Genomic DNA, 15,000 nt, shown 5'->3' with positions numbered 1-15,000 from the left:
ATGGTCAAAGCCTGCACTGGTTCCTCTTCATGTCCTCGTCTCGTATGCGCAGAAGTGCACAACTTCCTCACTTCAGTGGAAGTAGAGACACTACTGGGCAAATATTACTCGGTTACAAGTCAAAGTTGTAAAGAGCGATGTTTACTTGGTAAAAGTACAGAAGTATTTGCTTTTAAAAGACTTAAGAATCAAAAGTAAATGTCAATGCATTGTTTTATTGTTGTAATAGAACGTTATGGCTCTGAATCTATGCCTCATATCAATATATCACGTGTATTTCTCGAACACAGCTCCAGTCGTGGGATTGAAGTCACTCAGTAACGTGCACAGTGGTTTCGGACACACAAACGGCTGCTCCCTCGAATCGTGCCCTGTCTAAAGTGTGTTAGGATGAATATATTAGCCGTACTGTTATGTCTGGTTCTGACGTCAACCCGACTTTCATTTCCAACCATAGTACATTAATAACCAGACGCTACTTGCGACTCAAGGAGCTTGACAGAGTTGTAGTGGAGTAAAGGTCAGGACACCGAGTTACATTTATATTCATGCATTTGGCAGATGCTTTTATCCAAAGCGACTTGCATTGCATTTCAAGCTACATTCTTATCAGTTCTTGCTTTCCCTGGGAATCGAACCCATGACCTTGGCGTTGCGAGTGCTAACGCTCTACTGTTGAGACTAGATCTGCGTTCTGAGAGAGCCGTTGTGATGAATAGATATGAAACTTTTTAACCACAGAGTATCATTATTTCTGTTTTACAACAATTCAGATTATCACAGAAGTACTGGATAAAAGTTTATAGTTTAAACTTTTATAAACACTGATGTCTACGGTATGAATCATTTTTTTCAAGGAAAATAAACGTTTAAATATGTCGTTTTGGTGATCAAAGATGAGTTTTAAGGGATACAATTATTGACACCAGCGGATTTTTTTTAATAGACAGCAGAAATTAACATTTTGTCAGAACCTCATGGTATTTTGTTTGTATTTTGTTTAGTTGTCATTCAGATTTATTTTTTATTAATCCTGTCCTTTGTGAATGTGATGCAGAACGGCGGCGGGTTTGTAAGCGGAGCTCTAGTGTGTTCTGATGAAGGTGTGTGTGTGTGTGTGTGTGTGTGTGTGTGTGTGTGTGTGTGTGTGTGTGTGTCTGTGTGTGTGTGTGTGTGTGCAGGTGGTCATCAACTGTCCTCTGGTCCGCGGGATCAAATATAACCAGGCCACTCCCACGTTCCACCAGTGGCGGGACTCGCGGCAGGTGTGGGGGCTGAACTTCGGCAGTAAAGAAGACGCGGCTCAGTTCGCTAGCGGGATGATGCACGCGCTGGACGTGCTCAGCGGTCAGGCGGATCCGGGTCAGTGATCAGGAATTACCTGTGGTGTAACCATGCCCTCATGTCACGATTCGATACACATCACGATTCTGAACTCACGATACCATATTATTGCGATACTCCAAGACATTTGATAAAGGGTTAACATAAAATACTGTTGATTAAAATACTCAATTTGATATTACATTGTGTGTGTAAATGAATATGATGGACCCAACACAGGACAATAGAGACACCAGAATAACTATATTCATGATTCTGAAGATGAAAATGCAGAATTATTGTAGACTAATATGTTTGATCTCTGTCACTGACTGCTGGATATATTTAATATAATGTAGTGCACTTTACTGGTAACATCAGACATCTGGTATTATCAGGACACACATATTACCCATCGCATTATTATACATTATATACAGGTGAAACTGGAAAAATGAGAATATGGTGCAAAAGTTCATTTATTTCAGTAATTCAACTTAAACGGTGAAACTAATATATTATATAGACTCATTACATGCAAAGTGAGATATTTCAAGCCTTTATTTTTTATAATTGTGATGATTATGGCTTATAGTTTATGAAAACCTTTTCACAATATTCTAATTTTGAATTTGGGGTTTTCATAAGCTGTGAGCCATTATCATCAACATTATAACTAATAAAGGTTTAGTAGTTTAATGAAGTACTGACACTAAAACTTTAAATGCTTGAGTTCTTTCTTACACCGTAATTTTAATTTTGGGTGAATTATACACAATACATATTGTTGCATTTTCGTATCACGATATATTGTGACGCCCCTAGGAATGATTCCGGTCTCGTATTCCCTGTGTGTTTAGAGTTTGGTCTGATCGGTGTGTTTGTGTCGTACAGGTGTGTGTCCTCCTCCTCCTCGACCGCCTCAGAACGGCCCGAGCGCTGAGGAGATAGAGCAGAAGAGGAGGTATGATCTTCATCATCTTCATCATCATCGTCATTAGATCAGACCTGCACAACTGTCCAAATCAATCCTGATTCACTTCACTTACTGTTAGCGATTCATCAGCCATCTTATTCCACACTCAACTTTCCTCCTCAGCTGATGTCATCAGTCCCTCTTATTCATCAACCAATTACATCAAGTCCCGCCCACATTTATTTCTCATTGAACATGCGTCACATTACAGAAGCGATACGAGTTTTCTATTTATTTGTCCGTCTGAGAATATACAATATATATATTTATATCAGTACCTCTGAAAATATATAATATAATGTATATTTATTGTTGTATAATATTTATATTTGTTTTATTATAGGTCCCTAAGAATATATATTTATTCATTTATATATTTGCCCTTGTGAAAATATATATTATTTATATTTGTGCATTTATTTATTTGCACATTTAATTTACTTATTATTGGTGCTTTTATTTATTTCTGCATTTATTTATTAACTTATTTGTGTGTTTATTAATTTATTAGTAATTTTTTGTATATATTTGTGCATTTATTTATTTGTGCATTTATATTATTTATTTGTGCATTTATTAATGTTGCATTTATTTATTTGTGCAATTATTTCTGTATTAATGTATTTGTGCATTTATTAATTGAATTGTGTGTTTATTACTTTATTTGTGCATTTGTAAAAAAAATGCACAAATAAATTAACAAATTCACAGATAAATTAATAAATGCACAAATATATTAACCAATGCACAAATACATTAATAAACGTAAAAATAAACGCACAAATAAATGTATTTATTTTTGCGTTATTTTCATTTATTTATGCATTTTTTTTATATATTCGTGCATTAATTTATTTATTTGCGAATTTATTTATTTGTGCATTTGTTTATTTATTTGTGCATTTATTTATGGATTTTTTATTTGTGCATTTATTTATGGATTTTTTATTTGTGTATTTATTGATTTGTTTGTGCATTTATTCATTTCTATTTTGAAATGGTTCTCATGTGGATGTCAGTGAGATGCTAAGTGTAACTGGTGTGTGTGTGTGTTCAGGCAGGAGCAGCAGGAGAGAGAGAGACAGGAGCAAGAGCGACTGGAGAGAGAGAGACAGGCGTCTGCGGCTCCAGCCCCGCCTCCTGTTCCTCCTCCTGCCTCTGCTGCTCCTCCTCCTCCACCTGGACCTCCACCTGCTCCAGGACCCCCGCCGCCCCCCCCACCACCACCTCCTTCAGGAGGAGGAGCTCCACCACCCCCGCCCCCACCCTCAGGAGGAGGAGGCGGAAGTGGTGGAGGCGGTGGAGGAGGAGGAGGAGGCGGTGGTGGAGGAGGAGGAGGAGGAGGAGGACTAGGAGGAGATGGAGGTCTGGCCGCAGCACTCGCTGGAGCTAAACTACGGAAAGTGGCCAAGGTCAGTCCGAAGTTCACCTGATCCACTGTGTTCATCATCTGTGATGTTTAGTAAGATGCCTGTATAGAGACAGAGCGAATTTAGGCCACGCCCACCGGGGGGGGGGGGGGTCTCTTGGTCTCTTCTGCCCACTAAGGAGATGGCCAAGTCAGTAGGCGGTCTATGGCAGCCCTGGTTGCTACGGAGAGACATCTTTGGTTAAATCTATCTGACATGAAAGATAGGGATAGATCTGTTCTAATGGACGCTTCGCTCTCGCCTTCTGGCCTGTTAACACGGTCGTTGAGAGGTTTCAGGAGGCGAAGAAACAAGCAGCGGCGCTCCAGAGGTTTCCTCCTCGCCAAACTATGGTCCCAGCAGTCTCGGCCCTGTACGAGCTCCTCACAGCATAGAGTGCAACAGAAACAAAGCGTAGCCACTGGGGCTCCTCCACAATCAGGGGGGTCTTGGTGGCCGCAGTCAAGATCTGAGGACTGTCATTACCTCGAAGAAGGCTTCAACTAAGAAGAGTCCTCCGGGGAGAAACGGTTTCCACCTCATTACACGGTGCTCGTTTCTCCTCTGCGTTCTCTTAGAGATGGTCACTGCAGAACATAAAATCCAGGGGGAGGAGTTGGATCCAGATCCAACTCCTCCCACCTTACATGTACCTAAACCTACCAATCTCCACCCCCTGATCCCTAAACCCCCCCTAAACCTGCCAATCTCCACCCCCTGATCCCTAAACCCACCCTAAACCTGCCAATCTCCACCCGCTGATCCCTAAACCCACCCCTAAACCTACCCATCTCCACCCGCTGATCCCTAAACCCACCCCTAAACCTGCCAATCTCCACCCGCTGATCCCTAAACCTGCCAATCTCCACCCCCTGATCCCTAAACCTACCCATCTCCACCCCCTGATCCCTAAACCTACCCATCTCCACCCGCTGATCCCTAAACCCACCCTAAACCTGCCAATCTCCACCCCTGATCCCTAAACCTACCCTTCTCCACCCCCTGATCCCTAAACCTACCCATCTCCACCCCCTGATCCCTAAACCTACCCATCTCCACCCCCTGATCCCTAAACCTGCCAATCTCCACCCCTGATCCCTAAACCTACCCTTCTCCACCCCCTGATCCCTAAACCTACCCATCTCCACCCACTGATCCCTAAACCCTCCCCTAAACCTGCCAATCTCCACCCACTGATCCCTAAACCCACCCCTAAACCTGCCAATCTCCACCCCCTGATCCCTAAACCTACCCATCTCCACCCGCTGATCCCTAAACCCTCCCCTAAACCTGCCAATCTCCACCCCCTGATCCCTAAACCCACCCATCTCCACCCCCTGATCCCTAAACCTACCCATCTCCACCCCCTGATCCCTAAACCTACCCATCTCCACCCCCTGATCCCTAAACCCACCCATCTCCACCCCCTGATCCCTAAACCTACCCATCTCCACCCGCTGATCCCTAAACCCACCCATCTCCACCCGCTGATCCCTAAACCTACCCATCTCCACCCGCTGATCCCTAAACCCACCCATCTCCACCCCCTGATCCCTAAACCTACCCATCTCCACCCGCTGATCGCTAAACCCACCAATCTCCACCCCCTGATCCCTAAACCTACCCATCTCCACCCCCTGATCCCTAAACCTACCCATCTCCACCCCCTGATCCCTGAACCCACCCATCTCCACCCCCTGATCCCTAAACCTACCCATCTCCACCCCCTGATCCCTAAACCTACCCATCTCCACCCCCTGATCCCTAAACCCACCCATCTCCACCCCCTGATCCCTAAACCTACCCATCTCCACCCCCTGATCCCTAAACCCACCCATCTCCACCCGCTGATCCCTAAACCTACCCATCTCCACCCCCTGATCCCTAAACCTACCCATCTCCACCCGCTGATCCCTAAACCCACCCCTAAACCTACCCATCTCCACCCCCTGATCCCTAAACCTACCCATCTCCACCCGCTGATCCCTAAACCCACCCCTAAACCTACCCATCTCCACCCCCTGATCCCTAAACCTACCCATCTCCACCCGCTGATCCCTAAACCCACCCATCTCCACCCCCTGATCCCTAAACCTACCCATCTCCACCCCCTGATCCCTAAACCTACCCATCTCCACCCGCTGATCCCTAAACCCACCCATCTCCACCCCCTGATCCCTAAACCTACCCATCTCCACCCGCTGATCCCTAAACCTACCCATCTCCACCCGCTGATCCCTAAACCCACCCATCTCCACCCCCTGATCCCTAAACCTACCCATCTCCACCCGCTGATCGCTAAACCCACCAATCTCCACCCCCTGATCCCTAAACCTACCCATCTCCACCCCCTGATCCCTAAACCTACCCATCTCCACCCCCTGATCCCTAAACCTACCCATCTCCACCCCCTGATCCCTAAACCTACCCATCTCCACCCCCTGATCCCTAAACCTACCCATCTCCACCCCCTGATCCCTAAACCTACCCATCTCCACCCCCTGATCCCTAAACCTACCCATCTCCACCCCCTGATCCCTAAACCCTCCCCTAAACCTGCCAATCTCCACCCCCTGATCCCTAAACCCACCCCTAAACCTACCCATCTCCACCCCCTGATCCCTAAACCTACCCATCTCCACCCGCTGATCCCTAAACCTACCCATCTCCACCCGCTGATCCCTAAACCCACCCCTAAACCTACCCATCTCCACCCCCTGATCCCTAAACCTACCCATCTCCACCCGCTGATCCCTAAACCCACCCCTAAACCTACCCATCTCCACCCCCTGATCCCTAAACCTACCCATCTCCACCCGCTGATCCCTAAACCCACCCATCTCCACCCCCTGATCCCTAAACCTACCCATCTCCACCCCCTGATCCCTAAACCTACCCATCTCCACCCGCTGATCCCTAAACCCACCCATCTCCACCCCCTGATCCCTAAACCTACCCATCTCCACCCGCTGATCCCTAAACCTACCCATCTCCACCCGCTGATCCCTAAACCCACCCATCTCCACCCCCTGATCCCTAAACCTACCCATCTCCACCCGCTGATCGCTAAACCCACCAATCTCCACCCCCTGATCCCTAAACCTACCCATCTCCACCCCCTGATCCCTAAACCTACCCATCTCCACCCCCTGATCCCTAAACCTACCCATCTCCACCCCCTGATCCCTAAACCTACCCATCTCCACCCCCTGATCCCTAAACCTACCCATCTCCACCCCCTGATCCCTAAACCTACCCATCTCCACCCCCTGATCCCTAAACCTACCCATCTCCACCCCCTGATCCCTAAACCTACCCATCTCCACCCCCTGATCCCTAAACCTACCCATCTCCACCCGCTGATCCCTAAACCCACCCATCTCCACCCGCTGATCCCTAAACCCACCCCTAAACCTACCCATCTCCACCCCCTGATCCCTAAACCTACATACACAACCTGAGACCTGATGGGCGTGGATTTCAGATTGTGGCGCGTGTCGCTCTGTCTCTATGTTTGAGCTTTTGTACATGTTCAGAGTGAATGATTGACAGGTGAGTGGGCGGTCCTTCAGTGTTGTCCATGATACATCAGAACTACAGAACTGATCACCTGACAAATGTAAACACCCACTGTACGAGTCGTGGACCGGCGCTTTTCAACCAGGGTCCTCAATATGACTTAAAATGAGACTAACTAAGCTAAACAACATAAAATCAAGATGTTTTTCATTTTAATTCTGCCCCTCAAAAACTTGTGTACAATGAAGGCCCTTAAAGTCAAAAGCGTAGAGAAACTCTCATGCATGAACTCAGAGCCCTCTGCTGGTTCTTCACTGGATGTACAGGAGGACAGTGGAGCGGCGGCTCCTGCGGCGGGTGCCAATGGAGGAGGTGGAGGTGGAGGAGGAGGAGGTGGTGGAGGTGGAGGTGGAGGAGGAGGACCAGGACTGATGGGAGAAATGAGCGCAATTCTCGCTCGACGGTCAGTTAAATGCCACCACAATCATATAATGTTTGCTCTGGAATACTATAGCATAAATTTGGAAGTCGTTTAACAACCAGCTCCTACATCTCTTTTCCAAAGACTTTACTTGGATATACAAAGACTGTGCATCATATTACTATGAATGGTAGAGAGTGCACCGCGCAATATAGCCGAATAAGTCCTGCCTCCTCAATAAAAGAGCCAATGGCTGATTGGTAAAGGCATTGAGTCATTCTGAAATCATGGATAAAGCAGCTCCACTTCAGTAATGCGTCACGACCAGCCGAGAGTCTGCATCCTTATTGACAGATCTTCCTCTCTGTGTGTTACAGAAGAAAAGTTACGGACACTCCAGGGGCGAAGAAGGCTGAAGCGAGCAGCGTAAGTGTGTTTGTGTTTTACTGGAGCTCCGTGTGTGAGGCTGACGCTGATCTCTGATCTCTGTTTTCAGGCTGACTCTGTGAGCAGCGACTCCAGATCTGCAGGTGAGAAAATCACTTCTCACCGCACTTCCTGTTTACGCTGAACGGTTCACTTCACATCCTGACCTCAAACGCGCTTTGTTTCTCATTCAGATAAAGCAGACGTGGTGAAGAAACCGTGGGAGAAGCCGTCGTCCATTTCACGGTAAAGTCGCGTTTTCTTTTGTCTGTTCACAGGATCAGTCGTCAGTTTTCATTTTCATTTGATTTATTTAGTTATGTGCTGTTGTCATTTGTATTAGTTTTTGTTTAGTTTTTTATTTCAGATAGTAATCCTTGAACTTCAACTTATTTAAATTTTTGTTTAGTTTTTTTTATTTTATATTTGTTTTGTTTTATTTCAGCTCAACAAAATGTTTTTTGTTGGATTAGTTAATGATATGCACACTGGTTTAAACAGGGTGAACTCAGCGCCTAAGACTCAGGAGAAGAGCCCAGTTTCTCCGGCATCCGCGGCTCCGTTGAGCAGGTATTTCATGATTTGGACTAAGTGTTCTGTGTGTTTATAAAGGTTCTGTGTGTTTCTGTGGGTTCTGTGTGTTTCTGTGGGTTCTGTGTGTCTCTGAGGGTTCTGTAGGTCTCTGAGGGTTCTGTGCGTCTCTGAGGGTTTTGTGCGTCTCTAAGGGTTCTGTGCGTCTCTGAGGGTTCTGTGCGTCTCTGAGGGTTCTGTGCGTCTCTGAGGGTTCTGTGCGTCTCTGAGGGTTCTGTGCGTCTCTGAGGGTTCTGTGTGTCTCTGAGGGTTCTGTGCGTCTCTGAGGGTTCTGTGCGTCTCTGAGGGTTCTGTGGGTCTCTGAGGGTTTTGTGCGTCTCTGAGGGTTCTGTGCGTCTCTGAGGGTTCTGTGCGTCTCTGAGGGTTCTGTGCGTCTCTGAGGGTTCTGTGTGTCTCTGAGGGTTCTGTGCGTCTCTGAGGGTTCTGTGCGTCTCTGAGGGTTCTGTGCGTCTCTGAGGGTTCTGTGCGTCTCTGAGGGTTCTGTGCGTCTCTGAGGGTTCTGTGCGTCTCTGAGGGTTCTGTGCGTCTCTGAGGGTTCTGTGCGTCTCTGAGGGTTCTGTGCGTCTCTGAGGGTTCTGTGGGTCTCTGAGGGTTCTGTGCGTCTCTGAGGGTTCTGTGCGTCTCTGAGGGTTCTGTGTGTCTCTGAGGGTTCTGTGTGTCTCTGAGGGTTCTGTGGGTCTCTGAGGGTTCTGTGGGTCTCTGAGGGTTCTGTGCGTCTCTGAGGGTTCTGTGTGTCTCTGAGGGTTCTGTGGGTCTCTGAGGGTTCTGTGGGTCTCTGAGGGTTCTGTGCGTCTCTGAGGGTTCTGTGCGTCTCTGAGGGTTCTGTGCGTCTCTGAGGGTTCTGTGCGTCTCTGAGGGTTATGTGCGTCTCTGAGGGTTCTGTGCGTCTCTGAGGGTTCTGTGGGTCTCTGAGGGTTCTGTGTGTCTCTGAGGGTTCTGTGTGTCTCTGAGGGTTCTGTGCGTCTCTGAGGGTTCTGTGCTTCTCTGAGGGTTCTGTGCGTCTCTGAGGGTTCTGTGGGTCTCTGAGGGTTCTGTGCGTCTCTGAGGGTTCTGTGCGTCTCTGAGGGTTCTGTGCTTCTCTGAGGGTTCTGTGGGTCTCTGAGGGTTCTGTGCATCTCTGAGGGTTCTGTGCGTCTCTGAGGGTTCTGTGCGTCTCTGAGGGTTCTGTGCGTCTCTGAGGGTTCTGTGCGTCTCTGAGGGTTCTGTGCGTCTCTGAGGGTTCTGTGCGTCTCTGAGGGTTCTGTGCGTCTCTGAGGGTTCTGTGCGTCTCTGAGGGTTATGTGCGTCTCTGAGGGTTCTGTGCGTCTCTGAGGGTTCTGTGTGTATCTGAGGGTTCTGTGTGTCTCTGAGGGTTCTGTGCGTCTCTGAGGGTTCTGTGCGTCTCTGAGGGTTCTGTGCTTCTCTGAGGGTTCTGTGCGTCTCTGAGGGTTCTGTGCGTCTCTGAGGGTTCTGTGTGTCTCTGAGGGTTCTGTGTGTCTCTGAGGGTTCTGTGCGTCTTTGAGGGTTATGTGCGTCTCTGAGGGTTCTGTGCGTCTCTGAGGGTTCTGTGCGTCTCTGAGGGTTCTGTGCGTCTCTGAGGGTTCTGTGCGTCTCTGAGGGTTCTGTGGGTCTCTGAGGGTTCTGTGGGTCTCTGAGGGTTCTGTGCGTCTCTGAGGGTTCTGTGCGTCTCTGAGGGTTCTGTGCGTCTCTGAGGGTTCTGTGCGTATCTGAGGGTTCTGTGCGTCTCTGAGGGTTCTGTGCGTCTCTGAGGGTTCTGTGCGTCTCTGAGGGTTCTGTGCGTCTCTGAGGGTTCTGTGCGTCTCTGAGGGTTCTGTGGGTCTCTGAGGGTTCTGTGCGTCTCTGAGGGTTCTGTGCGTCTCTGAGGGTTCTGTGGGTCTCTGAGGGTTCTGTGGGTCTCTGAGGGTTCTGTGGGTCTCTGAGGGTTCTGTGCGTCTCTGAGGGTTCTGTGCGTCTCTGAGGGTTCTGTGGGTCTCTGAGGGTTCTGTGGGTCTCTGAGGGTTCTGTGGGTCTCTGAGGGTTCTGTGCGTCTCTGAGGGTTCTGTGCGTCTCTGAGGGTTCTGTGGGTCTCTGAGGGTTCTGTGCGTCTCTGAGGGTTCTGTGCGTCTCTGAGGGTTCTGTGGGTCTCTGAGGGTTCTGTGCGTCTCTGAGGGTTCTGTGCGTCTCTGAGGGTTCTGTGGGTCTCTGAGGGTTCTGTGGGTCTCTGAGGGTTCTGTGCGTCTCTGAGGGTTCTGTGTGTCTCTGAGGGTTCTGTGCGTCTCTGAGGGTTCTGTGCGTCTCTGAGGGTTCTGTGCGTCTCTGAGGGTTCTGTGCGTCTCTGAGGGTTCTGTGCGTCTCTGAGGGTTCTGTGGGTCTCTGAGGGTTCTGTGCGTCTCTGAGGGTTCTGTGCGTCTCTGAGGGTTCTGTGCGTCTTTAATCACTGGATCCGTGTGTCTCTGAGGGTTCTGTGCGTCTCTGAGGGTTCTGTGCGTCTCTGAGGGTTCTGTGCGTCTCTGAGGGTTCTGTGCGTCTTTAATCACTGGATCCGTGTGTCTCTGAGGGTTCTGTGCGTCTCTGAGGGTTCTGTGCGTCTCTGAGGGTTCTGTGCGTCTCTGAGGGTTCTGTGGGTCTCTGAGGGTTCTGTGCGTCTCTGAGGGTTCTGTGCGTCTCTGAGGGTTCTGTGCGTCTCTGAGGGTTCTGTGCGTCTCTGAGGGTTCTGTGCGTCTCTGAGGGTTCTGTGTGTCTCTGAGGGTTCTGTGCGTCTCTGAGGGTTCTGTGCGTCTTTAATCACTGGATCCGTGTGTCTCTGGCTCTTGCAGGGTGAGGCCCGGCAGCAGCATCGGAGGAGACGCCGGATCCAGAGACTGTTCAGACCTGGAGAAATTCAAAGAGGTCAGCAGCTCCTTCTCACACATCGACTCGTGTCTCTTTTGAACTGACTGACTAAAGCATGATGTGTCTGATAACAGGAAATCCTGGAGGAGATGCGCAAAGAGCTGCAGAAGGCCAAAGATGAGATCATCAGCGGTCAGTCGTGCTCTTCCTCTGCTGCTCTAGAGAGAAACAGTGCGGTTCTAGATTTGACACTGGGATTGTTGTGTTTCCGTCCACAGCTCTGCTGGAGGAGCTGCAGAAGAGCAGTGTGGTGTAGCAGCGTCACCCGCGCGGCGAGCATCAGGACGGCGGAGAGACGTCTGCTCAGACCACACACCACACGCTTCCATCTCATGCACTGCACAAAACCAGCTTCTTCCTCAGTATTCTTGAATGAAATTAAGATGTATTTACTTGAGAAGCCAAATTACATAATTTGCACAACCAAGGTCACCTCACAACCAAATCAATCAAAAATCACAGCCAATCAGAAGAGCATGTGGGCGGAGTCTCCTAAGCGCACTGCACTCATTCTGTCATTGGCCACATCATTTTATACAATATTAATAGACGTGAAAATAATTCTTAAAAAATTATATTTATTAAAATGTATTTAAAATGTCATGCATGTAATTTTGCTTCTCAAGTTAATGTTTCTTGGTTGAAGAATGTTTAGATAATTTTATTGGAAAACAAAATGTCTTCAGTTCCGGCCCACTTATTTTTTACACCTCTGCTGCCTTTCACTTCTCTTTTTTTTTTTTTTTTTTTTTTTTGCATAATTTTGTATGTGTGTGTGTGAACATGAATAATGTCTATTAATATTTTTCTGATCCTGTTCTCTGATATTTATTATCATCATCTGTTCTTTGGGTTTGAATAGGGGTTTTCAATCTGGCCTCCATGGAAAAGCTCAGAGAAAAAGTGTAAAATAAATAAAAATAAGATTGGATGAAATAAATAGAATAAATTTAAATAATATAACAGTGCAGCAATAAAGTGAGGGGGAAACATAATAATGTAACATACAAATCAAAGCGAAATATTTTGCATATAATATTTGATGTATTGCACATTATAATACTTTTTCACCATATAAATTATGAATATATTTTAATTGTTTATATTTTGGGGTCCTTGGCTTGTGAAAGATTGAAAACCCCCTAAATGAGATGCTTGAGGTTGAACCAGATGTGAGTCTCAGGGAAGAATTGAGTGTGTGTGATTGCAGAGGAGCATCAGATGTGGCGAACGAACGAATATGTATTAATCTGTTTTTTTGTTTGTCATTAACGAAAAGTACTGTAGTATTGCCATGCTTTTTGGTCATGTACGATCATGGTACCGTCAAGTACTCTTGCTGATTGTTTTACAGACTGAGAGATCCGCTATGCAGCGCTTGAAAGTGCAAATAAAAGCTGATCCCGGATCAGTGTCTCAGCCTCAGTGTGATTACAGAATATAGAGCGTGCCGCGCGTCCACCTGACCGGAGATCAGTGCGCGCGCACGCACAGGGGGCGGGGCCTGGCGCGCTGACGTCACTCACCGTGATGAACTCACTGGCTGAATCGTGCACAAGAAAGCGTGTTGAATATTTTCACTCGATCCGGATCAAGACGCGATAAATGAGGCGAGACACCTGCCAATGTACTCATATATCTCATATATATTCATAATCAGAGCGAAGAGATGGTAATACAGTGCTTGTGTGGTAAACAACAGCTTAGCTCTGACAGGTAGTTTGGATAAATCACTCAATTTATTCAGATTTAATCAATATATATATTTGTTTACTTATCAGAATAATCATCAGAGATATTATGCGAGTAATTTTAGAATTGGAGTGATAATTTAGTGATTAAAATCAGTTTGGTTGGTGAAGCTCAAAGTTCATGTTGTGTTAGTTTGTCCAGGTAAGTTAGCTTAGCTTCAGTTATAACTCAAACCCGTCATCTGACGTTAATAACGAGCTTATGGTTATCATCACAAACATGTTCGTGACGCGATTCGCTGATTTAAATCGTAATATCGCAAATAATTATGCCAGTTACACTAATCAGTTGGTACTACCATGAACTGTACTATGGTAATACTCTACACAGTCCAGTCACGTGATAATCTGTGAAGAACATGTAAGTTTGCAATATTATACGAGTATGGTAATAATTCAGTACCATGGTGTTACTATAGTACTATAAGTTTTAACTTGTAAAAAGTTTACCTTTAATTAACAAAAAAAGTTTTCCTGATCAAGATGAAGTAACGATATTATAGAGATGTATGTAATACTGATATAAACAAAGTTTAAATAATAAACCAAGTTTTTAGTATATTTATAAAGTTTAAACTTTAAAAATAAAATAATCGTATCATACCGAAGCAAAGATGTTAAAGAGAGATGAAATATTCTGACTCTGATATATGATTTTTTTAAATAATATATTTTTTTGTTTTATTTAACCCTTGTTTTATTATAATTTTTTATTAAACTCAATTGATTAAAAAGTTTAATTTGAATTAAAACGTTTATTATACACACACACACACACACACACACACACACACACACACATACATACTCTCACACACACTCTCACACACATACTCTCTCTCTCACACACACACACACACACACACACTCTCATGTAAATACTCTCACACACTCATACTCACACACATACTCTCTCTCACACACACACACACACACACACACACTCTCATGTAAATACTCTCTCACACACTCATACTCACACACACACACTCACACACATACTCTCTCTCACACACACACACACACACACACTCTCATGTAAATACTCTCTCACACACACACACTCTCTCACACACATACTCTCTCTCTCTCTCACACACACACACACACACACACACACTCTCATGTAAATACTCTCTCACACACTCATACTCACACACACACACTCACACACATACTCTCTCTCACACACACACACACACACACACACACACTCTCATGTAAATACTCTCTCACACACTCATACTCACACACACACACTCACACACATACTCTCTCTCACACACACACACACACACACACTCTCATGTAAATACTCTCTCACACACACACACTCTCTCACACACATACTCTCTCTCTCTCTCACACACACACACACACACACACACACACTCTCATGTAAATACTCTCTCACACACTCATACTCACACACACACACTCACACACATACTCTCTCTCACACACACACACACACACACACACACACTCTCATGTAAATACTCTCTCACACACTCATACTCACACACACACACACTCTCATGTAAATACTCTCTCACACACACACACACACACACACACACACACACACACACACACACACACTCATGTAAATACTCTCTCACACACTCATACTCACACACACACTCATACTCACACACACACACACTCACACACACACTCATACTCACACATACACACACACACTCTCATGTA

General features: G+C 46.3%; 2 protein-coding genes across 9 annotated transcripts in view; both read left to right on the top strand.

Annotated features, from left to right (window-relative positions):
* Window positions 1-12,944, top strand: part of vaspa (vasodilator stimulated phosphoprotein a) — a 21,463-nt gene extending 8,519 nt beyond the window's left edge. For both annotated transcript variants that reach the window (XM_079599888.1, XM_079599889.1), the window contains exons 4-14: window positions 1,182-1,362; window positions 2,218-2,287; window positions 3,357-3,711; window positions 7,554-7,690; window positions 8,026-8,074; window positions 8,145-8,178; window positions 8,269-8,320; window positions 8,576-8,644; window positions 11,461-11,533; window positions 11,611-11,668; window positions 11,755-12,944. In XM_079599888.1, coding sequence (XP_079456014.1) covers window positions 1,182-1,362; window positions 2,218-2,287; window positions 3,357-3,711; window positions 7,554-7,690; window positions 8,026-8,074; window positions 8,145-8,178; window positions 8,269-8,320; window positions 8,576-8,644; window positions 11,461-11,533; window positions 11,611-11,668; window positions 11,755-11,792 — 1,116 coding nt within the window. In that variant the 3' untranslated portion in view covers window positions 11,793-12,944. The remainder of the gene's footprint in view (window positions 1-1,181; window positions 1,363-2,217; window positions 2,288-3,356; window positions 3,712-7,553; window positions 7,691-8,025; window positions 8,075-8,144; window positions 8,179-8,268; window positions 8,321-8,575; window positions 8,645-11,460; window positions 11,534-11,610; window positions 11,669-11,754) is intronic.
* A 60-nt stretch (window positions 12,945-13,004) lies between these two features.
* Window positions 13,005-15,000, top strand: part of akt2l (v-akt murine thymoma viral oncogene homolog 2, like) — an 18,851-nt gene continuing 16,855 nt past the window's right edge. For 2 of the 7 annotated variants that reach the window (XM_079599886.1, XM_079599884.1), the window contains exon 1: window positions 13,059-13,146. The gene's annotated coding sequence lies outside the window, so the exon portion shown is untranslated. Of the gene's footprint in view, window positions 13,253-15,000 lie in introns of all 7 variants that reach the window. The other 5 variants (XM_079599880.1, XM_079599881.1, XM_079599882.1 and 2 more) reach the window with 5 other exon arrangements.

This window comes from Phoxinus phoxinus (genome assembly GCF_949152265.1).
Source record: "Phoxinus phoxinus genome assembly, chromosome: 23".
Taxonomy (NCBI): Eukaryota; Metazoa; Chordata; class Actinopteri; order Cypriniformes; family Leuciscidae; genus Phoxinus; species Phoxinus phoxinus.
Note: the sequence above shows the minus strand (reverse complement) of the source record. Positions and strands in the feature narration are given on the sequence as shown.